This window comes from Sylvia atricapilla, chromosome 12 (assembly GCF_009819655.1).
Source record: "Sylvia atricapilla isolate bSylAtr1 chromosome 12, bSylAtr1.pri, whole genome shotgun sequence".
Classification (NCBI taxonomy): domain Eukaryota; kingdom Metazoa; phylum Chordata; class Aves; order Passeriformes; family Sylviidae; genus Sylvia; species Sylvia atricapilla.
In genome coordinates this window covers 14145011-14173001 of record NC_089151.1, presented here as the reverse complement: position 1 = coordinate 14173001, position 27991 = coordinate 14145011, and the positions used below count along the sequence as shown (strand labels likewise).

The window sequence follows — 27991 nt, the reverse complement described above, 5'->3', positions numbered from 1 at the left end:
CCTTAGCACGCCCCGGGGCCGGGGCAGCGCCGGCTGGGAGAAGGATGGGTTTGCCCGGGACTCTTCCAGAGCACTAGCGCGGGCACTTCTGTCGGGGCAGGGGGCCGCAGCGCTATTCGGATGCAATGGTGGGATCTATTGCTCCTGTGATGGCATCGCAACGCTGCGAGATCAGTTGTATCCATTGCAATTAAGTTTGCGGGATCTGGATATGAGAGGATCGAGGGTGTACGTGTAATTGTGCCAGCTCTTCGGCATTTCTCCTGACTGCACCTCCTGCTCGCCTGCATCTGCGCCCGGTTCCGACTACAAAATACACCGATCCCCGGCGCTCGTATCCTTAATCTGCCTTTGGGAACTACCCGAACGACCATGCATCGGTTTGTCTTGGTTGCCAGGCAAGCTGCGGCACGGCTGTGCGGCCGCGGGCCGGGGGGCTGCCGGGGCGGAAGGACGGACATGGCTCTGCGCTGCGCCGCTTCGCTGGCGGCCGGGCGGCAGCCGCGGGGTCCCCGGCGGGAGGGGGCGATGCGCTGGAGCAGCGCTGCCAAGCCCTCCGCCGTGAAGATCAACGAGAAGGCGAGCAGGGAGAAGATCCTGACGCTGGAGTCCATGAACCCGCAAGTGAAGGCGGTGGAATATGCTGTGCGCGGCCCCATCGTTCTGAAAGCCGGGGAGATCGAGAAGGAGCTGAGGAAGGTGAGGCAGGGGCGGCGGGGCAAGGCAGGGCAGGGCAGGGCGCGCTCCTCGCAGCCGCACCGGCTCTGCCCCGGGCGCTCCTCCGCCGTCGCTCCCGGCTGGGATGTCGCCGGGCTCGGCGGGGACGTGACACCCCGCGGGGCTGAGACGTGACCCTGTGGAAGCGTCGGGAAAGCGGGAGGCACCACGAGTGCCGCTGCAGTGCCTCTTACCGAGTTAAAAACTCTGGGAGCACGGCAGCCTTTCCCCCGTCCCTCTGCTGCCCCGGGCCGTGGCCGGACGCGCTGTCGCCTCCCGGCCCCGCTCCGCTGCGGCAGCCCCGGCCCCGCGCCCCTTCCCACCGGGGCGGCAGCGGCACAGACAAAGGAGCCCGCTGGCCGGCCGCTGTCGAGCTGGTGTCACTGGCTGCCTAAGGCAGATACGGGACACCCCCATAAAGCACTGTTTACATTGCTCCGGCCGCTTTGACCCTTTGCTGCAATCCCGTGTCCTTTGTGTTATACAAGGGGGTGAGTGACCAGCTTTCATCATACTGATAGAGCACTGAAGTCGTTCGTGAGGATTTTAGAGCTACTGCCTCGGCCGGGGCAGGGAGGCGCCGGGCTCCTGACAGGTGAGCTGGTCCTGCTCTACCAGGCACTGCTCTGGGTCGTCCCAGGAGATCACCCATAGCGTTGCTCCTTTTCTTCTACTTGCAAAAGTTGAGGTGCCTGAGGACGAACCTTCAGAGCACAAACACTCAGTAACGCTGCCCAAAGTTTTAGGGGGTTGGTACTCTTTGGCGGATCAGATAATAAAGCAGATCCTAAGGGTCTGGGCCAGTATGTGCTAAATAAAGCATCCAAATCAGTCAGTACTTGTATTTTGTTCTTCATATTTCTTTCTTATTCCTTGAAAAAAGGATTTTTAAAACCCCTTAGCAATACAGACATGGCTTTTTGCTTCTATTGTTCAAACCACAGCTTCCCCTCTCATCACAAGGACTAATTTTTGTTTTGAATAAAGCATCTGACAGAGTAGTTTTTCTGTAATTTTAGATGTTATTCCTTGCCGTCACTGCTTCAGAGAGTCTTTCTAATATCTTATTACAGGTACTGCAAGATCCTTTTCATTAGCTCATGTAAAGTGCTTTGAACAAAAAAGTGCTACAGCAATTCTAACCATAAGTGGTTAATTCTCTGGTCTTCATGTTACTTGGTTTCCCTTGTTTTAGAAGGCAAAGCATGTTTTCACTTCACTGTAGTATATGCATCAACTGTTTATGTATAACTCAATAACTGTTGCAAACAGCTTCTTTTTCTTTTTAGAATTCCACTTTAAAACTGAAAAGTGGTGATGGAGAATTAATTTTGGAACATCAGTTTTGATTTTTGCCTCAAAACTTGTTTATAAAGGTGTCATTGTGTTTATGCAGCTAGGTTCCCTAGTGGATGCATTTTCCAGACTATAAAATCTTCCAGTGTTCTCACTGAATATGTTTGTTTTCAAGTTAACACCACAGAGCAGGACATATTACTTGACAAAACAAATATAAAAGGCCCTTCACAAACTCCTCCCAGCTCCTCTGCTTACTCTAGTTACCAGCTGAATCACTAGCAGAGAGAAAAATCTACTGTGCACTTTTGAAAAAATATAACAGCAAACCATTGCCAATCACTTTATTAAAAGATTTTTATGTCAGTTTTTTGTTGTGCCTACTTATGTGGCATTTTCCATTTAATTTTTTTTTCCGGGAACCAGTCTAATGCAATAATGTTTGCCATTGATAATGGCTACCAGCATTCCGAGAGGTGACTATGCTTTAACACAAGTAAGGCAAACAAACCTCCCAGCTGGCAGGGAAAGAGGACAAAATTACTGCAAAAGTTGAGACAGTGTATCTGCAGAGAACACTAATAAACTTAAGGAAGCAGAAATATTTTACTTTAAAGAAATACTTTAGTGGTTTCCACACTTCTAAAGTTACTCATTCCTCTTTTCTCATAAAAAGGCTGTTATTCATTCTGTTATTTAATCAAGCTGTCTGCTAAAGCATACAGTGTTGAGCAATACCTGGGTTCCTTATAAATGAAAATTATCTAATTGTCTATTTTTTGTGTGCATGTGTGTCTGAAATTTAATTCTGTGTGCTCACACATCAGTGGCACTTCTTTGTTTCCTTTTTATTAAGTTGCACAGCTTTTTCTATCCCTATCAGTCTTAGCCCACAGAGTTAGGCCAAGCACTGCCAGCAGAATTAACACTGCTGGATAAAGGAAAGAGGCTGAAGTGGTTGACAGAGGAAGGGGATGCCCCACAGCATCTCTAGATCCATGGCCACTCTTCACTAACAGCAAGAATTGTCCCATAACAACTCTTCTACATCTGATGGGGAAGGAGATTTGCACAGGCAGGAGAGCACAGGCTCCCTGGTATGATGTGGAAGCACTGCAGTGGCTCTGGGTAACAAAAACAGGCAGGGCTGAAGTAAATCTGCATTTATCCTGTTCTGCCCAGATGCCTTTAGGTAATTTGTTTCTAAACTAAATGCACCCTAAAAGCAGCCATTGTCCAATCAGATGTGATAGAGGCTCTCCCTGTTTAACTTGGTTCCATTGGATTACTCTTCATACTTGTGTAACTCACAGCTGTTATTGAGACTGTAAAACAGTTACTTGAAGCTGTTTGCACAGGGTAAGCTTTCATCTGCCTTGAGGTTTGTTCTGCTGTCTCATCCCAAAGAGCAGCTCCTCTGTTATTTTTTCTGGCACTTGCTGCTTCTCTGTATTAACTGCAAATGATCACAACAGGAGCTGTAACTCCACAGTGCACACAGAAATAAGGACTAAAATGTTACTCAAGAAGTCTCGGATTGGACAACTGAAGGGATATTCCTTAAAAGAATACATAAAAATGAGGTATTAGTTTGAGCTCGCGTGCCTGGGACTAAGCCAATGTAAGTGACAAGTAAAATACTCAATTAAAGCAGATTAAGATTGATTGCCCAATACAGGTGGGGCATGCTGTACTGGATTTCACAAGTTTTGTTGGCTTGTGACCTGTATTCATCTAGGTGGAAAATCTGGAGTTTGATCTACATTAAGTCTTTCAAGATGGAAATCTTCATGCAAAATCAGTGATTGAATTACTTTCCTAAACCTTTTTTTTTTTTTTTTTTTCATAATTTTGAAATTGTGTTCTGCTTCGAAAGTGGAAACCCTTTTTCTCTTCCTCTGCTATTGGTAGCAATCAGCTGATTCTGGGTTACTAAGATGACAGAAAGAACTGGTTCCCATCATTTTCCTTGGTGTTTCTGGCAACTTTTTAAAGCAAGCTAGAACACAGGCATATTTTAATAAATGATTACACTCTAAATAGAACTCAATCAAATAAGACCTTTTTTCTACTCCCTTTGTGTAGACTTGCTAACAGATGGCCATGGTATCAAGTATTGACTTTAATTACATTTCAGACTAGAAAATTGCTCCTGAATACAAATTCAATGCAAGAATAATGCAATCTCTGAACAGAGCCCTTTTCTTTACCTAATCAGTAGTAACAAACAAAGTAACTTATCTTTACACAGGCAGGACACATACCTGACTTGTTTCTTTGCATTCATGCTAATTTTAACTGACCTTGTTATGGAAAAATCCTTCATATCTGTCTATTACTCTGACATTTCACTTATACTCTCCTTTTCTCCCCAGTTCCTGATTGGGTTTTACATAATGTCAAGTTCTATGTTAGGTGAAGTTGCCTCACATCTCCTTGCAAAGTGTGTGCATATTAAACAGCATTTCAGGATCCACAAGTCAGCTCAGCTAACACTGGAAGCAGTGCCTGGCTCTGTGTAAGGAGCACAAGGTCCTTCCAAACTTTCAAGCTACAGAGAGAGAATTGTAGGGTGGAAAAGGGGAGAGGGATGGTGTGCAGGGATATATTGGTAATATGTAGGAAGTTGCTTCAGATAGCATAGGTGGGTAACATCCCAACCCTGGGCCTGGAGCCATGGGCATTCAATGGCATTATACAGTTTCTGGACACTGAAGCCCCTATTTTGCTTTTACCCTTACAGTGAAAGAGATGTACATTCATCTCCTGTGCCCACGCTTTTCATTTGCATAACTCTTGCAAATAGGTTCCTGTTTCATGTTTATTCAAGCCACTTGTTCACTCCCTATATTGCTATTTAGACAATTAAACTACTGAAATCCTTCTACTTCAGTAGCTGAAATCTCAGACAGCTTCTGCTAAAGTATTTTGGTTAAAATACTGTAGAGCTTTTTTTTTTTTCCCTTCCCTAATTCATCAGGTTTTTAAATTGAATAGAAAAAATCTGACTTAGAATCCAGCCTTAATTGTAAATGTGAGTTGACTGTGTCCCTGGGAGTTTTGGAAAGATAAAACACAATTTAGACAATGACATGCAGAAATATAATTTAACATGCCAAGAAAAAGATACAAGATTGACTGGTACACCCAGTAATGAAAGATGTTAAGCTTAAATTACCATCCTATAATTTTCTGCTTTGAATACGTGACTGTGTGCACACGAAGAAAGTATCTTCCAGGCAAGAGCATCTGACCTCATTAAGACAGAACTGTTGTTCCTCAATTGTCTGTACATGTTGCATACAGAAGTGAATCTGTAGTAAAACCCATGGTTTTTAAGAGGGCAAAAGCTACTGCAAATGAAGGTGAAAGAAAACTGGTTTCAAGAGCACAATTATCAAAATCATGTGTTCAGAGGCTCACAACTCACAGAATCCAGTTTTTGATATTTTCTGGTTGAATACATTACCAAAATTTATTCTAAAATAGACCTTTTCCAATAACTCTCCAAATTAAGAGGGTCTTGATGTCTAATCACTTTCTAATGAACATTATTTTAATTCTGTCATTTAAGTCTGTTATGAAATCTAGTGCTTTATCTATACAGGCAAAAATTCTGAATGCAAATCAACTTTGATCAATGTGTCAGGCAAAAGTAACATGAGGACAAGTTCTGTTCTGTAATCTCTGAATCAGATCTGCCAATTAATGGTCATCCCCACTGATTTTCTCATGTGATATGAGGGGCATGCAAGTCATCACTGCCATTTTAAGTCAAAATCCAGAATTTGCCTTCTCCTTCCTCCCCAAAACAGCTCATGTCAGCTTGTATTACACAGGCATAATACAAACTCAAAGCCTTACTCCATGGTAAGCAGGTCAGGTTTATTTTTCTGCTGTGAGCTGTTTTATTAAAAAGATTGGAATGCTAATTCAGGTCTTCAGGTCCCAATTAGTTAAGGGCCTCTGGGCAGTGATTTCTTGGCCTCTTGAGAGGAGGAGAGAAAAAAGCAAGCAAGCAACTTGGCTACTACAGCGTAGATCTCAGCTCTGCTGAAATGTTTGGGTTTGCCAGCTCTGATTGTACAGCTTGTTTGTGCAAGTCACAGCAAAAGCAGTCTCAAGGAAATAGTACAGAGATTCATAGTGTGATGTTAGTGCCTGATAGCCATCAAGAGGAGGCACAAAGCACTGGTGATGAAAATGAAACAATTTGGAGCAGCCAGGAGCAGGCAAACTCTGAAATTCAGAAATAGCTGTTATATCAAGGTTCTATTCTGAGATGAAAAACAGCTCACATTTTTGTGGCCTCCTCAAGGGAACTCTTCAGTTCTTTCCTATTGCCATTACCAAATCCACACATGCTCTCTCCAGACTGATGGTTTTCCTTTGAAATTTGCTGAAGATTTAACAAAGTGTCAGGTCAGTTTGCACCCTTCTTTACTCTTTCTCAGCACAGTGGTGTTTTGCAGTTTGCCAGCATCGTCAGATGGTACCTTTGTAAACGGAACCTCCAGCTGCACTAAAACTCCTAAGAGACAGAGCAGCTCCTGGCAGGGCATGGCCCTCATGGTGGTTCTTTGGGGTGGTGTATGTTCTGGCATCACACTGCTGCTTGATCAAGTAATTCTCCCAACACTTCTTGTGTCATGACTCTCCTTGAGAGACAGCTCATCATTTCATACTGTTCTCCTTTCCTGATGGGTTTCCTGAGGCTCTGGGGATGCCTAGGGAAGAGGAAACTTCCCCAAACCTGGTTAACTGCATAAAGATTTGTATTGAATTTACACCAATGAATTTACAGTTAATGTATAAAAATCCCTTCTTCCAACTTTATTTGATATTTAGATACAGTTGTTAGAATTGTGTCTGGCTTGCTTCAGTTTCCATCAGGTTTCTTAAAAGATCCATTTTTTCTAAAAAGAGCAGAGATGGAAGTAACTGTTGAAGGAAGTAATTTCCAAAGAGCATATTCACATCCTGGAAAATTCTTTTATTCCATTAAAATCTTTTCATTTTCCAGAAGATGGCTACAAAAGGACAGTACATGTTTTTATATTTTGTGTTTTACATGTGGAAGTAAAAAATGGCTTCTACAGCTTTAAAAAAGGGCTACTATGAGTCTGTTTGCTCCCACTGTCAGAAGAGTGGCAGGAGCCTGGCTGGCTCCGAGCTGGAGCTGAATCACATTGTGAGCACAGTGTGAGGTGCCGCCAAAGGCAGGAGGCTGGAGCAGAGCTTGTTGTGTAGGGCTGGGCATTGCTTCTCCTCCTTGATGTGGTTTATACCCTCGTCATAAAGTAGGAGAATCAATCTGGAACTTAATGCTTACAAGTCTGTTATTAGAGCTGCTGTTGTGCAAGCTTCCCTTTTGCAAAGCCCTGCCTGCTTCCATGCAGCCAGACTGCCTCTGGAGCACACCTTGCATGCCTGCCTGCACCCAGAGAGGGGAGGGGATGAGGCACAGGCAAGTGTGTGCTGGGGAGAGCAAAACAACTCCAGTGGCCCAGTTCCTGCTTCTCCTGTGTATTCCTTGGCTTGCAGGGACGTGTCTCAGCTCAGGTGTGTTGCTGACATGGTTAAAGACTGCGTAGCCTTCTGCAGTGAAATAGATCCATGACCTGTTGCAGCCCTTTTCCTGCTGCTCTACAATTTGATATTGAGGTTATCAACATCACATTCACATTTCCTCCTTTCATACAGATCTTTCCACAGACCTTCCAAAAAGTATTTGGCATAACCCTTCCCTTGGATACCCACACCCATCACCACTGGAGAAACCTTGACACAAGTAGCCAGTGATTGATGCTGCTCTGTCTGAAGGATCTGAGCAGGACTCTGCCTTGAGCCTATCTGCAGAGTCACAGGCACTGTCTACACTTCCCTTGCTGCCAGCTTCTGATATCCTGCTTTGACACTTTGACCCATTAACATTCAGCACTCGTTCTTGCCTGTTGTTGTTTTCTGTTCCTTTTTTTTTAACGGTGAGATGTGACTTTTTGTTCTAAATTACTTTTTTAGAGTTTTTTAAAGAACTTGTTTAGAACTTTTTATTCCACACTAAATCTGAACAACTTCTGATACTCCTTTTTTTCCATAGAGAGACTGGAAATTAAGTAATAGAAAAATACTAAGTGGCCATGGCAATTTTTGTATAGATTTCACTAGGAGAGGATATAGCAAGTCCCATGAAGACAGTTCTAAAGAATTGCTGACATTTAACTCGTTGTCAGGGAAGGAAGAGGTTATTTAAAAGCATTTCTCTTTTGAAAGACAAAAAAGACAACAGCTCTTGTAGCTGAGACCAAGAAATATAAATTAGTCAAGAGAACCATAGGCCTTTAAGCCCTCGTGGGAACTGTGTGTACCACACAGAAAATGCAGCATTCCTTCTCTAACGAGAGTTTATGGTGAGAGAACTATTGTGTATGGTTTACTATTTGTTCCGGATCCATCATTTGAGAAGCAAAGGGAGTGTGGGGTTTGTGGAGTAGGTAATGATTCTATACTTGCAGTGACGGCAAAACCACTGAGTTTGGCTCTAGTAAAGATATAAATGGCAGCAATGCTAATAAGCTGCAACATTATTTATGATAAACCTGACATAGGCACCAAAAAGGTCTGCTACCTTTGTTTTAAAGGCTGTAGCACTATAAAAACTCCAAAAGTACACTATAAAATGCCAGGTACCTTTCAGCATTTCACCAACCAAAGAAGCAGCTATTTTTTATTGTGAAACACAATAGTATTTGTGAGCAAAAAAATCTAATTAGTCTAATGTAATTTATATTATTAGGGAGTTGGTTTGTTTTAGTTTTAATCTGATAAATCAGAGTATTTCTATTTCATGTTGGTGTGTTTTCAGACTGCCTGACTTAAGGGAAAGAAAGTATCATCCATATTCCTTAATAGATTTGTATTACTTTGCAAATCCAGTGAAACTGATTCAATTTGCTGGAAGGACCAAGTGCAACCAAAATACTTTGGAATTTTTCTTCATTGCAAGCAAATGGAATTTGTTTTTCTACGTACACCATTTTCTTCCTACTTATTTGTTATTAGAATGAAACAGTGTTGTGCTGTCAGTGGACCCCAGATAGCTTGAAGAGGACACGTTTTTAGCTGTTTACATTTCTCATAAATTACTAAACTTCAGCCTCAGATAAGTGTGATGTCAGTCAGCCTCAGATAAGATAATGTCTGTCTGGCATCCCTATTTCTCATTATTTAGAGCTGAATCCCCTCTTAATTTGGTGGACACTTAGATCAACAAGCATAAAAGCAAATGACTTGATGGACTCAGTGTGTCACTTTCAATTATTTTAAGTGAACTTTCATTTGTTCAATTGCTGCTTCAAATGTAAGGCCATACAAAACTGACCCTTTTCAATCAGGATCATGTAAGCCCAATTGTCTGGTCCTAATGCCATTTCTAACTCCATAATTAATTTTAAAAGAAAAAAATCCCAAAGGCTCTCATATATGATGGACTGGATCCATGCAGTAGGGTACTGGGGGTTGTGCAGCCTTAAACCTCCAAATCTTGGCATACCTGGGAATCTGTATCCCTGGTGACTGCCTGTATTATTCTCATTTGTACATCTGGCTTCTGGTCTGTCATTGAAGTCCAACACCATACTCCAATGTGGAAAAGCAAAAATCAGTTAAGGCTTACCAGCCACATATTCTATATCCAAGCCCAGTAACTGGCTGTAAATACAAGGACCAGGAAGAGGCTTTCTGAGTTCATACCCAGAGCAAGCTGTTATAGATTATTTTCTACAGAAAACTAACCAGTCAGATTTTGCAGTTCCTTAGTCCACATGACAATTCTGTCACTGTTAAGATGCCTCCCTACTATCTCTGAAATAGACATTAGAGCAACTCTAAATTTGTTATTGCATCTCTCACCTATTCCTCTTGTAATGCTGGCCCTTACTTTCAGTTAATCTTTTTTTACTTGAACCACTGGTGGTTTTTTTCAACTAGTTGGTTCCTTGCCTTTTTTATGCCCTTATTTTATTTTGCTTTTTAAAGAGCTGTGATTGCTAATCAACATTCATTAACTTCTTTCCCTGTGTTCTCATGATGCATTCAGTTTCTCACAGGAAAAATGGCTGGCTGCTCAGATTTTGGAGACTAGGAAGCTTTTAAATATTCATGGTGATTATTTAGCACTTGTGCTGTTTATCATAGAGAGCCTCACTATGATATATTTTGTGAAACATCTCTGCATGGAAAAGGGGGGTCATCATACAAGGAATACTTAATCTAAATATAAAATAAATACCCAAGCAGTATCTTTACTGTTCATACTCTGAAAGAACTAAAGGTTTTGAGGTTTCTTTTGCTGGTGGTTTCTCAAATATCCTCAAGTCTTTTTAGCTTCTTGATTGATCCATCCCTCCCTTAGGTGTCATAAAGAAGTTACTCTAATATGGACAATTTAAAATGCTTTTTTTCATCTTTTCTACTTCAATGTTAGTTTCCAGCCAAGTCAGTCTGTTACTTGCAGCTAGCAAAAAAATAAAAGCCAGCCTATCATTTAAAAATTGTCACAGTCAACACAATTTTTGTAAACCATTTAAGATTTACTGACAACATTGTATAAGAAATACACTAAGCTTTACATTAAACACTATAGCTGTTCTGAGATCAGGCACTGTTTAGTTACAACCACATGACAGATACTGGAAAAGAATCTTTTGCTTTAGCCCTAACAAAACATTCTGAATGATCCCTTTCTAGGGAATCAAAAAACCTTTTACTGAAGTGATTAAAGCCAACATTGGAGATGCACATGCAATGGGACAGAGACCAATCACCTTCCTCCGTCAGGTAAGACTACTGTGAAATATTTATTCATTTTTTAATTAGAATGTCTTAAAGCAGTCTGATATAGGTATTAGTATAAATGATTCCCTAGATGCAATTAGATTTAAAATAGTTCTTTGGTAAAGAATTAAAAATGTTCATCTTTGAGCCAAAGTCCTATGGTTTGCTGATTGTCCTGTTTTAACATAGTAGCTTTCCTTAGTTTCCATATCATTCCCACCCATATTTTTTCCTGCCACTTCTGTGTTATCAGTCAGCACATTCATTATCAATAATGTTCTTCAAGAAAGGAAGTGGTTCTCTTTAAAGAAAAAAGCAAAAGCCTGTCTTCATCTGAAAAAATACTTTGAAATCTGCATGTAGCTGGGTTCAACTACTTGTACTGTGTCTCATTTTGCACATTTTACCTCTGCTAATTGGTAGGTTAACTTTTAGGAAAGATTACAACAGAATTCATATTTGTATATTATTCCTAAAACACAAGGTTAAAATTATCTTATTCTCTTATTTAGAGTAAGAGTATTATTACAGTATTCTCTTACTTACTGAGCATCCCTCACACCCTCATGTAAAACCCTCCATTTATAATAATGTTAATTCAGAGAGTTGCAGGACAAATGGAACTCTTACCAAAGTGAGGTGATGAGATTATAAAATCAACTATGCAGCAAACTAACTAGGGAGACCTGAACTTCTTAGACATTATTCAAATACATTACAGGATTTTCCAATGTTATTAAAGAAAATGGGAAATCCTTTCTCCCCATGACTGTGTGCACACATGGATTAATTCATTGTCATTGTCCCACAACATGACAACAGCCTATCCATATTACACCATGTAAGCATAAAAATGAGAGAGACTGGAATAAATTACACTGATCTCAAGACAGACCCCTCAATTCTTTCTGTCTTACATTCTGTCATTAACTTATCACCACTTATTTTTTTAATTAAATACTTCCCATGAATTCAAGTAAGAACTAGAAGTTATTTTGGGGAAGGACTATTAGAACATGCCACTGTGACTTCACAATTTCATTGTATTTCTCAGTTCTGCTCTACATTTAAAGTCTTGACTTCTTGTTAGTAAAAGTGGGCTAGTAATACACAAAGAGGGGAGGATAGAGCTGCTTAGAGATAACAAAGGAATAATTAACTGTGGTTTACTGTGTTTGCACTGTGCTTAGCTCAACTGGAATCTTTACTGTCTGCAATATAAACAGTTAATAATTCTAGAACTGTTTTTATAGCTTAACTTGGAACCTGGTAAGGTTTTTTCTCTTCAGTGAGCATGACCCTTAAAAAAATCCAACTGCAAACTCTTCACCAATAACCTGTTTTTAAAATTAGCCAGTATTTATGACCTTCATTTCCAAGGAAAGTTAACATAATATAATCAACTTACAATAACCATTGAAGAGCGGCCAATTGGCATTTTGTTGGCACTGCAGGTCGTGGCCCTGTGTACGTACCCAAACCTGTTGGACAGCCCCAGCTTTCCAGAAGACGCCAAGAAGCGTGCCAGGCGGATCTTGCAGGGCTGTGGAGGAAACAGCTTAGGTAAGGCTCTCTTCCAGTTGCTCCTGTTGCTATTAGAAACAACAAAGGTGCTTTCAATACCTGCAGCTGATAGGGGCAGGTTTGCAGTGACCTGTGGGTGGTGACCAATGGGGCATATTTTTGGCAGCACTTGTCACAGAGGAGAAGATGAGGGTTATACATCAAGGACAAGGAGCCCTTGCCGCAATAACATCTAGGCATAACATTCTGTCCCAAATGGAATGCTGAGATTTTTTTGTAGCAGGAAAGCAGCAGAGAGTACTAATGAGGCTCTGTTCTGTTGGTATGGCATCTTTTAATCCAGGGCTCTGTGTCTCCTGCTAAGACCGGGTGGAGAGTCTTACAGTTTTACCTTCTCCAGTTGTTTCTCTGCCAATGAGTCCACTGTCCCTGTGATGCTGGTGTCAACAATGTGTGTCCATCTCAGCTGATCCAGTGCACACTCCTGTATCTTAATTTTGAACCATCAGTTCAAGTATGTTTCCTAAGGTATCAGAAACTCAGGTGCCAAGGTGATAATCTTGTGCAAAAGGAAGCTACACTGATGAAAGGTGGTAGTCATTTACCTGACTGAAGTGTTGAAGCTCTATTTGTCCACGTTAAAATAACTCTTGAAAGAACTACAGAGCTCTGTTCTTCAACCACTGTTCCTACAAGAGTGCACATGTCATATCCACATAAGTACAAACTTTGCATATTCAGTAGAAAGGAAATGGAAGAGACAATTCCTTTCTTATCTAGTGATTGTGCTGCCTACCTGTACCTGGCAAATGCCATGAGAATTTCTACTCTGCAGATACTGCTACAGCTGCTGCGTGCAGCAAAGAATCTGGCACTCTTACCTTCTTTCAAGTAGGCAAACAATGATATTTCAGAGGACTTATTACTGTAATTGGCATATTTCTTAATCTTTGTGATTGCAGTGCCTATTTGCACTGGTATGTTTTGAGAGTAGGTGCTGTGAAACTTAATAAAATAAACAAAACATAAAGAGTGATTGCATTAGCAGTATTTCAAGCTTGGACTATTCCTAACAACACAGCCTAATGCAGAATGTATTTTATCTTCACCTTCTTTGTATTGATTTGTCTTTTAATGTAGACCATTAAAAACGCATTTATAAAAACTGAGAAGTTCCTCTAGCTCAACAAATCTGTTTCCTGTCTTACTGTGGAACAATAAATCCACATAGTACTGTTGGCACATAGGAGTTACCAGGGATACATTTGAATTTTGACTCAGTCTTTCTTTGTAGTGATTGTCAAATTCAGGGATGTGGAAGGAGTTCTCAGAATGATCAGTCTTGACCCCTTGGTGCTCCCTTCCCTTTAAGGGCATGGTGGCGTGGGACACCACAGCCCCGTGTTGGAGGAAGAGGTGAGGAATTCAGCCTTGCATAATATTTCAGAAATATGTTCCTCTTCTTCAGAAGATCACACATTTCCCATAATTTCTATTAGCTCAGTAGATTCTGAGGAAGTAGGCCTGAAATGGTTGCAGTATTCAAATAAGATGATAATTCTGAACACACCCTTTTAATTTCAGTGGCTAAATTGAGGTTCTGTAAGTAACTGGAGTTTAAATGTTTTTTAATCTTGAAATTATTTATGCCAAGAACAACTGTACCTCTAAATTCCTGACAACTAAAACCACTGTAGACTTCACTGATGTGCTGTACTAATTTCTGGCCCCTCTCCAGCCTGCCTGTCTCCAGTACAGTGTGTCAGCCCCTCCTCTTGGCCTGTGGGGCTCATCAGCCTCTGTACAACATCCCAAAACACACAGTCAGAGGCACAGGGATGTGCAGCTGAATGAAGCTTACTCCTATCACTTTGTTGGTAGTCTGACAACTTACTGCTGTTCTCTTCATGGCTGAGGAGAAATTGCCTTTCTTGTGAAAAGCCAAAAATTAAAAACTGGCCCCACTGTGTTGTGTTCAAAACCTTATTTTTCAACAAATTTGTCAATCCAACACAAAGGTGAAATCACTACATATGGTCAAAGTCATTTGGAGTGTCACACCCATACCTGTACCAGCCTACTTAAAGGTATTAATTGTAAAGTTAATATGAATATGAAATTTCCTCTGGAAGTGAACTAGAATACCCTCACTTCCAGTGAATGTCCATTTGGCAAAACCCTACTACATGGAGTCTTGCAACTCCCAGGCCATGTATGAAGGCTCAGATGTGTCCTCAGCTTCTCTTGTGTCCAAACAGTCTGGGATTCTACTGACACCACCTACTTTGCATGTGGGATAACTGGCATGTCTTTCCAGGCATTTGAGACATGGCTCCTATATATAAAAATACATAATATATGCAGCTTTTGGGGTTGGGTTTATTTCTTTGCATCCCACAGTGCAAACATAGGTCCTAGTCAAAACCATAAACTGAGTACAATTAAGTGTAGAAGTACAGTGCAATTAAGTGTTCTGTATATCCTCAGAGTGGTAGGACTCAGCACCCAATGGAGCACAAGGCAGAGTGACAGCTTAGGTTTGTTCTCCTGCCTGAACAGCATCCTCCAGGCTGTGACCAAAGACCCCTGTACAGACCCAGTGTAACTTCTAGTCCTGTGAAAGTAAACGTTTAGGCCATCAGGGAACTTTGTGCCCTGAATCACCGTTTTGTCCCTAGCAATTGTGCAGTACTCACAAAGGTTCTTTGTCTTTTTAAATCATGTTTTCACGGAAGTCCTCCCAGGCAGACTACTAGCAGATAACTGAGCGATAAGAGTTAAGTCAGGCGTAATTATTCCACTCCACCCAACAAGCAAAGAAGATTCTGCAGCTTCCTGACAGTGTTCTAAAATAGATGTACACTTGTCACTTCTTTGTCCATCAGTCTTAGGCTTCATAGATTGAGTTCGTTCCTCACCTTGACCTAGGCTTATTTTTACTCTCTATTTGTTGCACATTCTCAGCAGTGATGCACACAGGCATCTAACATCTCATTTTATTTCCAATTATTAGCTGTGCTCTGTAAATTGCGCATGAGATTGGGGTGATTCTAGACATTTCTGCTGAAAAGTGATTGTGGGAGATGCTGTGGGGGATGGAGAGAAGCACTTTAGGATTTTTTTGGTTTCAGACTGTGGGAGAAAACGATATGTTATTTTCATGTTGCAAATAAAACCCTTACATTTAATATGGATTAAAAGAAGTTATTTTCCTTTCTATTGCATATACTATCTCTGTTCCTTGTTCCCATTACTTAAATAAGAGTTTGTTTACATTCAGGAGTGTTTCCAACATAAAGAAAGCAACTGAAAGATAGTAAAAATGGGATTGCTGTCCCAGTTTGCAAAATAGGCCTGAAATAAGACTTTTTACCAATCCAGTATGTTATTTTGTATTTTAGTAATACTTATTGTATATGTCTACTTCCAAATTAATTCTTTTGCTCTATGAACAAACCAGTTCCCTTTCCTCCTTCATGGAAAAAAAAGCAAACCTGTCCTGGGTATCCATATAAATATGGCTCATATATACTAACTATTCCATACAGTACTAGCTCAGGAGTTTTGGTAGCTTACAGCAAATTTGATGTACATTGCACTCAATTCTCATCTCATTCTGTGTTTTTTCACAGGATCCTACACTGCCAGTCAAGGTATAAATTGCATCCGGGAAGATGTTGCTTCATATATCGAAAGGAGAGATGGAGGGGTTCCTGCAGATCCAGATAACATCTATCTCACCACTGGGGCAAGTGATGGCATTTCTGTAAGTGTTAAACTGAAACCTGTCCCTTCTTGTAGCTGTAGCTTATCAGTTACCTCTGCAAATACAGATCCCTGTTGAACCTCTGGTCTCACAAAGTCCTGTGAGTTTGGTCTGGCAGATAACTGAAGCCACATTCAATCAATATCCAATGCTGTGAATAAACCTGTGTGAATGTCAGGAGCCAGCTAAAAAGTGTGTGCAAAGTCTCTTAGTGTACATTAAACTGTACCTTTCTGTAAAGGTAATATGGAATGAACTACAGGTGCCTAAATAAAAATTTTGAAGAGTCAGTGCGTTCAGACTAGATAATGGTTGTTCTCAGTGGTTAAGACACATAAACTCTGAAGATTGGAGAGTATCAGTCAGTGGCAGAGGGAAGAGGGAATGCCCCCTGAGGTGAGAAGTCAGCTCTTCTTCCAAGTAAACTCTGCTAGTGCAGATCAATGCCAGTGAAAATACCAAAGATTTATTTCTGTTTGTGCATTTTAGTTTGTTTGAGAAAAAACTTCAGGTTTTGGGTTCAACCAAGGTTCAAAGATGGTCCTCCGTTAAGACAGGAATGCCAGTCTCTGTCACACTGCTCCTTTACACTGACACATTTACTGATAGCCGAGCAGCAGTTCGGCTTTTCTGAAGGCAGCCTGTGACAGTGTTGGTGAAAGGGCTTTTTTAAAGGACATCTAGTGGCGGAGCTCAGAATGACAGCGACCCGGCGGGAGCAGCTCTCCAGAGCTCTGTAGTCAATTGGCTTTCCAGAGTTTCTGCCACTGGCAGCGGGTCAGGAATGGCAGCGCAGCACATCTAACCTGCACCACGCTGATTTGATTTCACCACTGATGTAAAGTCAGCACTGCAACGACTCTCATTCTTTGGCCCTTCTAAAGATAAAACAACTATTGTTTCACACCTCAGGGGAGAGAGGGTGTTAAGGAGTTTTAAAATATGCATTTGGTCCTGATTATATGTTTTGGATGCTTGGAATTTTTAAACTAGTGGTGGGTACAAAATTATGTTGATTATAAATCATTAGCTTAGCAGCTGAGTATGTGATGAGAGGCACAGAACAGCAGATTTTGTACTAGAACCATAAAGAAACTAAAGGAAACTGCTGCTGAGAGAAAAGATATTTTGGGGTTTAGATGCCAATTACATGCTGATAAGGATGCTTGCTTTGATTGCACCTGTACTTCAGAGTTCTCCCGTGGTTCTAAAGGCAAGAAATCTCTCTGCTTCCTGCCCCTCGTGAGCTATTTTATGTAATTCATATGTAAAAAGCCTCCACATCACCCAGACATTGGGCACAAGGAAATTGTCTGGACTGACCTTAGCACAAACGTTACCCTTCTGCCTCTATCTTCTGGGCATAAGCTACACATGACTTTATTTCCATCCCAAGACATGCTACATTTCCATCCCAACATGTTCTGTTACTTGAAAATGAAAACATAATTGCTCATAATGTGAAACAGATTTCCCTGTTCCAAGGGAGAATCAGCCACAGTCCTCAGTTCTAGTTTCTGGTTTTATTTATTGGTCTCTTGCGGTTAATGAGATAAAATGAACAGAAGGCAATAGGCAAGAGATATCTAAAGCTTCTTTGCTTAAAACAGAGCACAGCAGAAAAAACATGATCTTGATATTCCTGTTTCCAACTTGCCCTCTAGCCTTGTGCTCAGAATGTTGTTCCTAAATTTTGTGGTTGATCAGGCACAGTCTTTGGAAGTTATGACATGAGAGAATTCCATTAAGCTTAGACCATCCTCACTCAGCCAGTAACAACTTGAAATAAATAACTCTCTTTGACTATCTGCTTCTAGGAGAGAAATCCACCTTAACTCTACACTTCTTTAGGAAGTTTAGTAACTTATTCCAGAGTGTAATATTAATTCTGGTGTATGACCTTTTTACTTTTTAATTCCTACTTTTTCCCCAGGCAATTTTAAAGATCCTGATCTCAGGAGGTGGCAAATCCCGAACAGGAGTGATGATTCCTATACCCCAGTATCCCTTATACTCAGCAGCCATCTCTGAACTGGATGCTATCCAGGTGAACTACTATTTGGATGAAGAAAATTGCTGGGCTCTAAATGTGAATGAACTTCGCCGTGCCTTGAATGAAGCTAAGGCATACTGCAATCCGAAAGTCCTCTGCATCATCAACCCTGGAAATCCCACAGGTCTGCAGGAATTTTGTTTAATGAAGAAGTTTTGAGACCATTTTCCTTTCTTTTTCATTCATTTGACATTGCAGGCAAATCCTAAGCACATATCAAATATGTCAGGCTGAATTCCAGAGGTTGGTAGGTGCTCTAAGTAGGACAGTATGCTTTACTTTTAGAAATGCATTTTCAATATCGTGGAACTCCGGAAAGGAGGGATCAGAATCACTCCACTGGTTCCCATTTGAAGCCACTGCTTCCACTGAAATTTTACAGATTGGTGGAATGACTTTCAGTCACTTTAGGAAAGATCTTGCCTCTGGCATTGCCTGTAGCCTCTTGGCTTCTGAGAGGCAGTGACGGTAATAACTCAGAACTCAGTGGCAAGCCTCCCTCAGAATTTAGCTTTTTGAGTAGTTGAGGTTGAATGGTGAGAAGCTAGTTCCCACCTAACCATCGTGCATGCGAGCATTTACATCGATTAGCTACACACAGAGTACTCTCAATAAGGCCTTGATTGATTACTGTATCTCACACTCCCTTTACTTGAGATGGACTAAGTTACCTTGTACCATAATTCTTCCCAAAATGCTCCTCAATTTCATACTTAGTGAACTAAATTGTAAATTATAAAGTTCAACAGCGCTTTTCTGAGGAAGAGGGATATCTTCTTGAAAAGTTGGTATCTAAGTAGGTGTGGGTGAAAAGATTTGTATGGGTACACTCCACTAACTTCTTGCTTTAAAAATCAAACTACAGGACAGGTGCAAAACAGAAAGTGCATTGAAGATGTGATACACTTTGCTTGGGAAGAGAAACTTTTTCTTCTGGCTGATGAGGTAATGGAATAATCTGTTTTCTCAAAAGCACAGCTAAGAGTACTCATATGAGGTATAATTTTGTTCCATGTGTGGTATTGGTATTTTTTAAGTACAGGGAAGACACTCACTGTTGTCATATTAAGACATGAACAGACATGCAAGATTCTTAATGTCAAAGGATCAGTGTAACAGGTGGCTTGATCTGGGTTTGAACTGGAGAGAAAGTGTAGGGGACACAAGGAAGAACTTTGCTGGAACAGACCTAAAACCTACATGGCGCTCAGACCACTTCAAATGGAAGAAAGAGAAGAAAAATCAATTTAAACATACAAGTAAAGGTTAAATCATACAAAGAAGCTCACTGTTCTTCCAAAGGCCCAGCCCTTAACTGTGGTCACATCAGATAAAAAGTATCATTATGGTAACTACTATTTAACAAAGAACCTTGTGTCTTCTAACAGCTTTTAAGTTTTGAGTGTAAGCACTGTTTCTTCAGCTCAGATCTGCCTCTCTAAAAGGCCGTGTTTTATCCTTAGTTGGGGGAACAGAGCACATTAATGTCTTCTGACTGTTCAGGTTTACCAGGACAATGTGTACTCTGAAGGATGCCAGTTTCATTCTTTCAAAAAGATTCTGTATGAGATGGGACCCGAGTACTATAACAATGTTGAGCTGGCCTCTTTTCACTCCACCTCTAAGGGATACATGGGCGAGTAAGTCTGATTTAGTTTTTTTTTTATTTCATCTTCCTCATTAATCTGGTTGGACAGCCCTTTCATATTACTGACCTGAAGGTAATCCATCATAATTAATCCTCTAATAATTTAAACTAAAGACTATTAAGAAAAGAAAAACAAGCCAAGAGTAATGGATTAACTCAGTGGTTTTCAAAGTACCAAATAAAAAGCCTATTTATTTCAGACACCTAATGCCTCAGTCCCACAAAGGTGAAATCCTACAGTCCCAATCTGGACCTGTGATAAAGGAAAATTGGCCTCCAACATTCAAGGGAACAGCTCAATAATCACTGGGATATTACAAATGTTAGGTTTTGGTTGTTTTGGGGAGGAGGGGATGGAAGAAAAAGAATTTTTTTATTAAATGTATGTTGCTACAGCTATATGCTCTTTTTCTGAAGATTAAAGATCCATGTTAATTGGTAACTTGCCTACCAGGGAAGCTGCATGTCCACCTTTATCTGTGTATGGGGTACTAGGACTCAATGACATGTCATGCAGCTCCATCTTAAACCACATCAGTGTGGCAGCTGTTTGAACAAGCTGTACCTTACCTATTGTGAGATTCTCATCAATTGTCTTTCCACTTCTGCAGTAATTTTCATTGTTTTGTTGTATTTATAGACTTGAGGTTAACCAATCTCTTCTGTTCACTTTGTGACAGATGTGGCTACAGAGGAGGTTACATGGAGGTCATAAACTTGCATCCAGAAATTAAAGGACAGCTCGTTAAGCTGCTTTCTGTTCGCCTTTGTCCTCCAGTCTCAGGACAAGCAGCCATGGATATTGTGGTGAATCCTCCAGTACCTGGAGAAGAATCTTATGCACAGTTCATAAAGGTCAGCAATAACATGCTTGTTCTTTTGTACATTTCCCAAACCTATCCTAAGTCTTGGGAACTCAGATTATGCACAGAGACCAAAGAGTTTTCTTTCCTTTCTCCTTGAACAATCTGGTATTGACACCAATTTACGGAACTATGCAGTGTATTGAAAATTAACTCAGTATGACGTTCAAAAATACTAGGAAGGCATTATCAAATCAGCTTGCTTTCTGATACATGCAACATTTTTCCTGTGCTTAATATGACAAAAGGTTTATTAAAAAAGATTTGCTTTTCCTAGAATCTAAACAGGAATATAAGTTTAAATTAAGTTATAAAATCAATCTTTTTCTTAAATACCCACTACCTCTATATACTGAGCAACATGAAAATCTGTATTAAAGTATACATATAATTTCTCACTTGTAAAAATGAAGCTGAGTCTGCCTTAAGATACTACATTATCAAGTCAAATCAATGGTTCAATTAACATAGTCTCTAAAAATAGGCAGGAGTGGATGCTGAGGAAGAAGACTGTGAGAAGAGGGCACACAGAGACTTCTGCAGGTTATTATCTGTCTGCAACACTGTCATTGTACCCTGCTGAAGCCATTTTGCACTGCAGTTTTCAAGAGCACGCCTGGAATTTAGAACATGGTTTGCTCTAACAGCTCAGCAAAGCCCTACCAGTGTTTCATTTGGGGAAGCCCTTTTGAAACATCATCATTTCTCCCCGTGTTTTTATGGCTACTTGAAACTGAACACCTTCCTTTCAAACAGGAGAAGGAATCTGTTTTGAACAATCTTGCCAATAAAGCCAAACTAACAGAAGACATGTTTAACAAGATCCCAGGAGTTCACTGCAACCCCCTTCAAGGAGCAATGTACGCTTTCCCACGGATCTTTATTCCTCCCAAAGCCATTGAGGAAGCAAAGGTCAGTCAGTCATTCTTACCCCAATCCATTTTAACCTCCTCTCACCTGTGCCTGCCCACTTCTGATGATGAACTTTGATTCCAGAGATGGAGTACAAAAGCAGTATTTCATGGGCTGTGTATGATCTTAAATATAACATGGCCTTTATTTGAAGGGAGGAGAAAGAACAGATCATTTCATCCCAGTGCTAAGGCTCCCAGGCTGAGAGTGTCCCAAGGATGTTGGTGTTTAAGTCACACAAGTAGCTGATCCTGTGCAGTTCCAGACTGCTGCCCATGCCAGGGTTAAGGGGATCAGCATGTGTGAGTGGCAGTGTGCTACTGACCCTACAAGAGAAACCCCATTCACCAGGAATGGGAAACAGGGCTGCAGGTTTCCTTACAAATTTCACCTTTTGCCTTTGGGACAGTAACCTATGTTAATAAATGATAAGTCTTTCTGTTCCTAAGTAGAGCTCTGAAACCTAATTTGTAATATTCATTTTGTGAAGGGAATTTTATTAGCACAGCTGAGAACAAAAATAGGACTGTTTTCCAGCTGCTTATTTGATTAGGTATATAACCTGTATATATTTAAGAACTTTTCATAATTATTAATCAGGGGACTTCCCAATAGGCAGCAGGTTATTCTGGGGGAAAAAATAGTAACTGCCAACAGAACTGGAACACACAGTTCTCAAATTAATTTAATCTTATCAAATGTCAGTGCCTTAGATTTTTCCAAGTGCAACTTCCAGACCTTTGACAAAAGTTAAAAGCAAGTGAAGGGGAATAACAAAATTACCTAAACCCTTTCTTTTGAAGTGAGTTTTTTTGTAAGTTCTTCAGCCCTGTTCCCTCATGAAGTACTGTTATTTAATTCAGTGTGAACTTCCCCACTAGCAATTGTTCCTCATCTTCTTTAGTAAATTGAATAAGAAATTAATAATATAACATTAGATTTCAGGGGGGGAAAAAGCAATCATTCTATATATTGGGAATATTTTGGCTTCAATAATTCCAAGGCATCCATTCCCTCAGGCTCATAAAATGGCACCTGATATGTTCTATTGCATGAAACTTCTGGAAGAGACTGGAATATGTGTTGTACCTGGAAGTGGCTTTGGCCAAAGAGAAGGAACCTACCATTTCAGGTACAATTTCTCTTTGTTTAAAAACAAATTAGCAATAGTGAGCAAAATATCATCCCAGTTCTTTCTCATCTGATTAAATACAAGGATTTTTATTTCAGTTTATGTTGTCTCAGTTTCTCCTGGACAGTTTCTGAGAACTGACAGCAAGATCAAAGACCTGGTCTGCTGGATGAGCTGTACAAGTTTTCATGGTGTTTTTACAGCTTGCTGGCATATTTTTACATACTGGCATTTGAAGTGCCTTCTCCAGAAATACAAACAATAGTAACAGTTTAGACTTTAATTTTAAAGTTGGCTCTGGAATTACAAAAATTGCCCTGCATTCTTTTGGGGGGAGGAAGGGGTTAAACTGTGTTTCCATATGGAGAAATTGCATGAAAAATGCAGTATCTTCCCTATAAATCTGCTCCTAAACACTCTGTATAACTATACCAAAACAAGATGTTGAACTAAGTATTCCAATACCAAAACTGTTGCTTTTGCTTCCATTAAACAGAACTTTGCTCCAGCCAAGCCACTGATAGCTAGAATTTATCACATAATTTAGTCTTCCTCAGTCTGAAACAACACAGCAGAGGGTATCTTTAGCCTTGACAGTTCTGCAACACTGTCCCAAGCCAGCTGGGCCAGATCCCTGAGTACACACAGCTCCAGAAAAAGCCAGGAGCATCCATTCCTGCACCAGTGTGGGAAAACCATTGTGTTCTGTGGGTCCTGCACACAGCCAGGCATCCACACCCCATGGGATTTTCAGGGTATGCAGAAGGGAAAAAGGGACTAAAACATGCACAATGGGATCGTGCATTGTTTTAATGCTTCTGAACTCAGTTTTCAATTAAAGAAAAAATGTACATTTACTCCTAACTGACAATTCTTAAAGCTCAAAAAACTGGGTATGATTTGGTATAACTGCCCAATGGTGGAAACTGAGCTGCTGTTATTTCTTACTGATAATCTTGACAGTTCTTGAATTCCTGTATTCTAACCAATAGAAACAAATTGCTCTAGTTTATAGTATAGTTCAATTAAAGCATAAATGTAAAAAATGAGAGAATCACATCAGAAAAGATGTTAAACTTAATATGTTACTTGCTATGCCTTGAGATGAATCAAGATCTGTGCAAAGATCACAGTTTAGTTGGTTTAAAGACAATATGGGTTGGAGTTTTTATTTCTTTAAATATTATTTTTCAGAATGACCATTCTTCCTCCAGTAGAGAAGCTGAAGATCCTACTGGAGAAAGTGAAAGACTTCCACATAAAGTTTCTTGAAAAATATGCATGAAACTTCTGTGGCTTTTCCCCCTCATCCCCTCCCCTTCAAGGCAAATGCAGACAACGAACAATGATGTGCTGAGAATGTGCTGTTTATCTAATTTAACTAAATTCAAAATAGATAGAACCAGACTCAGATATTGCTACAACTTACTGGACTATTAAAGTTATGTCTGGTGTAGAAGACATTGTTACACCAAGTTTTTTTTTTTTAAGGGGATGGGGAAGAATATGAAGAAAGCTGTGAGAAGAAGGAGTCAGTAAATGTTTTTGTGCCTTGATTGAAAGTTACATTTGTGAACTTTTGACTCAATAGGTTGGGGAAGGGAACTGCTCATTAAAATTACTACTGTCACATGGGGTTTTTTTACAAAATGGAAATGCCAAGTTCAATTGTTTAGATAGGAATGTGTTTCCCATCTTAAAATTCTACTAAACAAAAATCCAAACTCCTACATTATAGGTATTGCTTGGTTTAATTTTTGTTGTTTTTGTTGTTAAGTGTGAAGTGTTCTCCAAACCTGATCAACCATGTAGGGACAGTGTGCTTATTTAAAAAAATCTTCAGCAGATGTGTGCAGATACCTTTGAAATTCTGCTGAAAAGAAGTCCTGCCATCCCAGCATAGCTGGAATGGAATACACAGTTTTGATCAGAGGAGTGAATGTGGTGTCTGCTCAAACTGTATTTTTATGAAACTGAAACATAACAAGGAAAACAATCTTCTTCTTCCTGTGCTATTCAAAACATGATCCCAGCATAAGAGCACTGAACACTTCCTGCCATAGCAACTCCAGGAGTCTCCTGTTTAACTCACATCTTTTATACACATGGGACAGAGTAAGTTACTGTCCCAGAGCAGATGTGAGTACAGGCAATCCTTTGAAGTAGGGTAAAACACAGCCCTTTCAGAACTGCTCTCTGTGGGCGCATTTGTTGGGAAACATCACACAGCCCCTCTAGCTGGCCAAAATCCAGCTGGAACTTGCAAGGACCGACATGTTGTTACCAGGAGAAATGCTGGGGCTGATTTCCAATGAGGACGAAGGTATTTAAAGGAAAATGTCTTGCACCAAGCCTAAAGATAATGATAAGCTGACACTTAAATCTTCCACAGTCTTACTGCTGGCTGATTCTGAGTGCTTCTCAAAGGCCAGCTGAACAAGGTGACTGTCTAGGAGTACAGCTGAGTGACTCCACTAATCTCTGCCAGCTTCCCTGCAAAACAAAGGACAGCTTCTGTTTCTCTAGAGCTGGAAGCTGGACACCTTCTGCTAGCTCTGATAAAGGGCTAAAGGAACAGAGCTTTCAGTATTCAGATGTGAAAGCATTAGTATTTGTCAGGCTTAGGCTCAGCATTTACAGAGTTTATTCATCAAGAATATCACATTCAATCTAGTTGTTCATTTTAAGTTCTTATTTAGAAGTAAATTCATTTTACTGTCCACTGGCACTTTGTGAGGCTGCTGTTGTAGCTGGTTCAACACCCTGTGATCCAGCTTACTAAAGCCAAGGGCTAGAGAATCACCATCCAGATAAACCTGTGCCAATTTATAACGTGAGGAAGATGAGATGTTGCCAATAACTGTCCTTGCCACAGCAGCTCCAGTCTGTGACCCAGCATTAGCAGTTCCTCACTGAGGCCTGTGAGAAGAATTGATTCCTCTCAGTCACTTGCCAGGGCTCACAGGTTATGGATGAAAATGGCATGGCTGCTACACAAAACTACTGTGCAAGATTGGGAGAAAAATACATTTTTCTCCTCAGAGCAGTGCACTTCTGGGAGGAGAGCACACTGAGAACACTTATGCTGCTACCATCCATTGAAAAATACAACCTGTCAGCACTCTCCACTTGGCATCCTTGATATGCACTAATAAAACAAACCCAGAAAGCAAAACTGTGGGAGGAGGTCAGAATAATGATGTGAAAATAAGACAAACAGCACTTTCCTACTCTAGGAATGTGTCCAAATCAGATCTGGCTTTGGACTCTTAATACAGTGTAGATTGCAACTAAAATCTAACAATAGGAGTTAGAATATTTTTTATATTTTTGTAACTACAGCTTTTTCATGGGGTAGTATTTGTAATCTAATAAGTCAATAGATTTTATATTTGCCTTGCATTTGCACCTGATACTTCTGGAAAAATTGTGAAGATTTACAAGTTTATAATGATTTACAGGTGTGAAAGGCTTTTTGTTTGAATTCGGGACAGCAATTCTTACTCTTTTGAATCAAAATATAATGGCATAAACTGAGTTTTTTCTAAACATTCTCTTATGGTGCCTTTTCTGTTTCTGACATTATAAGGGATAACAATTTATTCTTCATGCATCTCATATGGAAGGGTGGTGATTTCTATTGTCCATCCACAATATTTGTATGTATTGTGATAAGGTTAATGTGGATTTTTGTGGAACAATCCTGTAAACCTACGACAAAAAGGCTTGTTTTCCATGTCTTTGAAGTATTTCATTAATAACAGACAATCCTTCCTTTCAAATGCATGCTTCTAGGTTTGATCTTCCTCCAGGTGCTCCTTATAACAGTACTTCAGATGTATGAGACTTCCAAATAATAAAGCACATGCTAAAAAAATGGTAATACTTCTCCATTTTCTATGTCACTGGAGCAACACCAGCTGGATCACACTATGACACATTTAATCCCATGTTCAAACCAGTATTTACTAATATTTAGTACCCATGTACCAGATCATTAATTTCTGCATCACTCCAGTTTATGGACTTGACATTTGTCCAATTTATTACCTCAAAACTATTCCCTACCAGGGCAGAACTGCAACTAGAAATGCTCTTAGGCAAGTTTATGCTCATAATTAATCCAGAAATGTAAGGAGTTGTAACCAGGAGTTAAGCAGACTTCTTTCTTCACAGAGAGGATCAGCCAGGCAGCTGAAGCTGATCAGCTGTGTCCTGAAAGCTTTGGTGCGAGGTTTGTTTGGTGTTGTCAGTTCCCTTTTTAAAAAACTTCTTACATGGCTTGTAGGAGATTAAACTTACAGAGCAACACTATCTTGTCTTTTTGCAATGACACCTCAGAATTACTTCAGTGGTGTTTGTTTGGTAATTTAAAAAAAAAACCCCAAAATTTAGGGAAAAGGAAACTAGTCCTGCTTCTGTAAACATATATGCATATGCCAGAACCACCAAAAGCAGGATATTCTTTTCTTTATATCAGCATTTTGAGTGTTATCTGGAACAGAAACATTTACCTGTTTGTCTGGAAGGGTTTTTTGGGGGGATGTGGAGTATGCTGTTTGCTTTACAAACACGAACATGATCTGATACAAAATCCTTATATTACGAATTGTCAGTCAGATTTTTACAGCTCTTTTTGAGTGACGTAGTCAGTTCCATCTGGCTCAGGAGATGTGCCAGATGCATATGATAGAGAAAAAGCTTCTCACTTCAGAGAGCTTGCAGCATCCATATACACCATGTGAAAACCCCTAATGTTTTAAAGCATTATCTAAGAGCCTTTTTGCAGAGTTCCTTACTCAAATTTGTACAAAACTCAAGATACTCATACCTCTGGGGTTTTTTTATATTTTTTTGTTTGTTTGTTTTTGTTGTTTTGGGTTTCTTTAGATACATACAAGATAAGTTTCTTCAAGGAATTCTATTTTCAACTATATGGATTTGAATATTTTTATATATTCAATACTTGGTGTAGCCATGCCTTTCTGATGTTCCCTGTTACTATGTATTTATTAAATCCTGTCTTCACCTGATGGGAATTTGCACAAGCTGTAACCATTTGCACTGCGGAGAGCAGGTTATTCTCTTGGCTAGCTCTGGAACCCTGCATGCTCTGTATGCTGAACAGCAGTAATTTAGCTAAACGCAAAGCTGAGCTCTGAAACAGGCTCCTTCCTTTGGAGCACGGAGGATTCCCAGCACCTGGGGAAGCCCTGGTGTTGCTTTGATTCTTTAGCCTTCTCAT

The 27991-nt window shown here is 40.2% G+C and overlaps 1 protein-coding gene across 1 annotated transcript; it reads left to right on the top strand.

Moving 5' to 3' along the window:
* Position 1: 1 nt before the first annotated feature.
* Positions 2-26629, top strand: GPT2 (glutamic--pyruvic transaminase 2). Its single transcript, XM_066327907.1, has 11 exons — positions 2-699; positions 10762-10851; positions 12303-12411; positions 16005-16138; positions 18072-18315; positions 19057-19136; positions 19695-19831; positions 20520-20694; positions 21459-21614; positions 22634-22746; positions 23941-26629. Exons 1-11 carry the CDS (start codon positions 373-375, stop codon positions 24029-24031), a joined length of 1656 nt encoding a protein of 551 aa, XP_066184004.1. The 5' UTR covers positions 2-372; the 3' UTR covers positions 24032-26629.
* The last annotated feature ends 1362 nt before the right edge of the window (positions 26630-27991 follow it).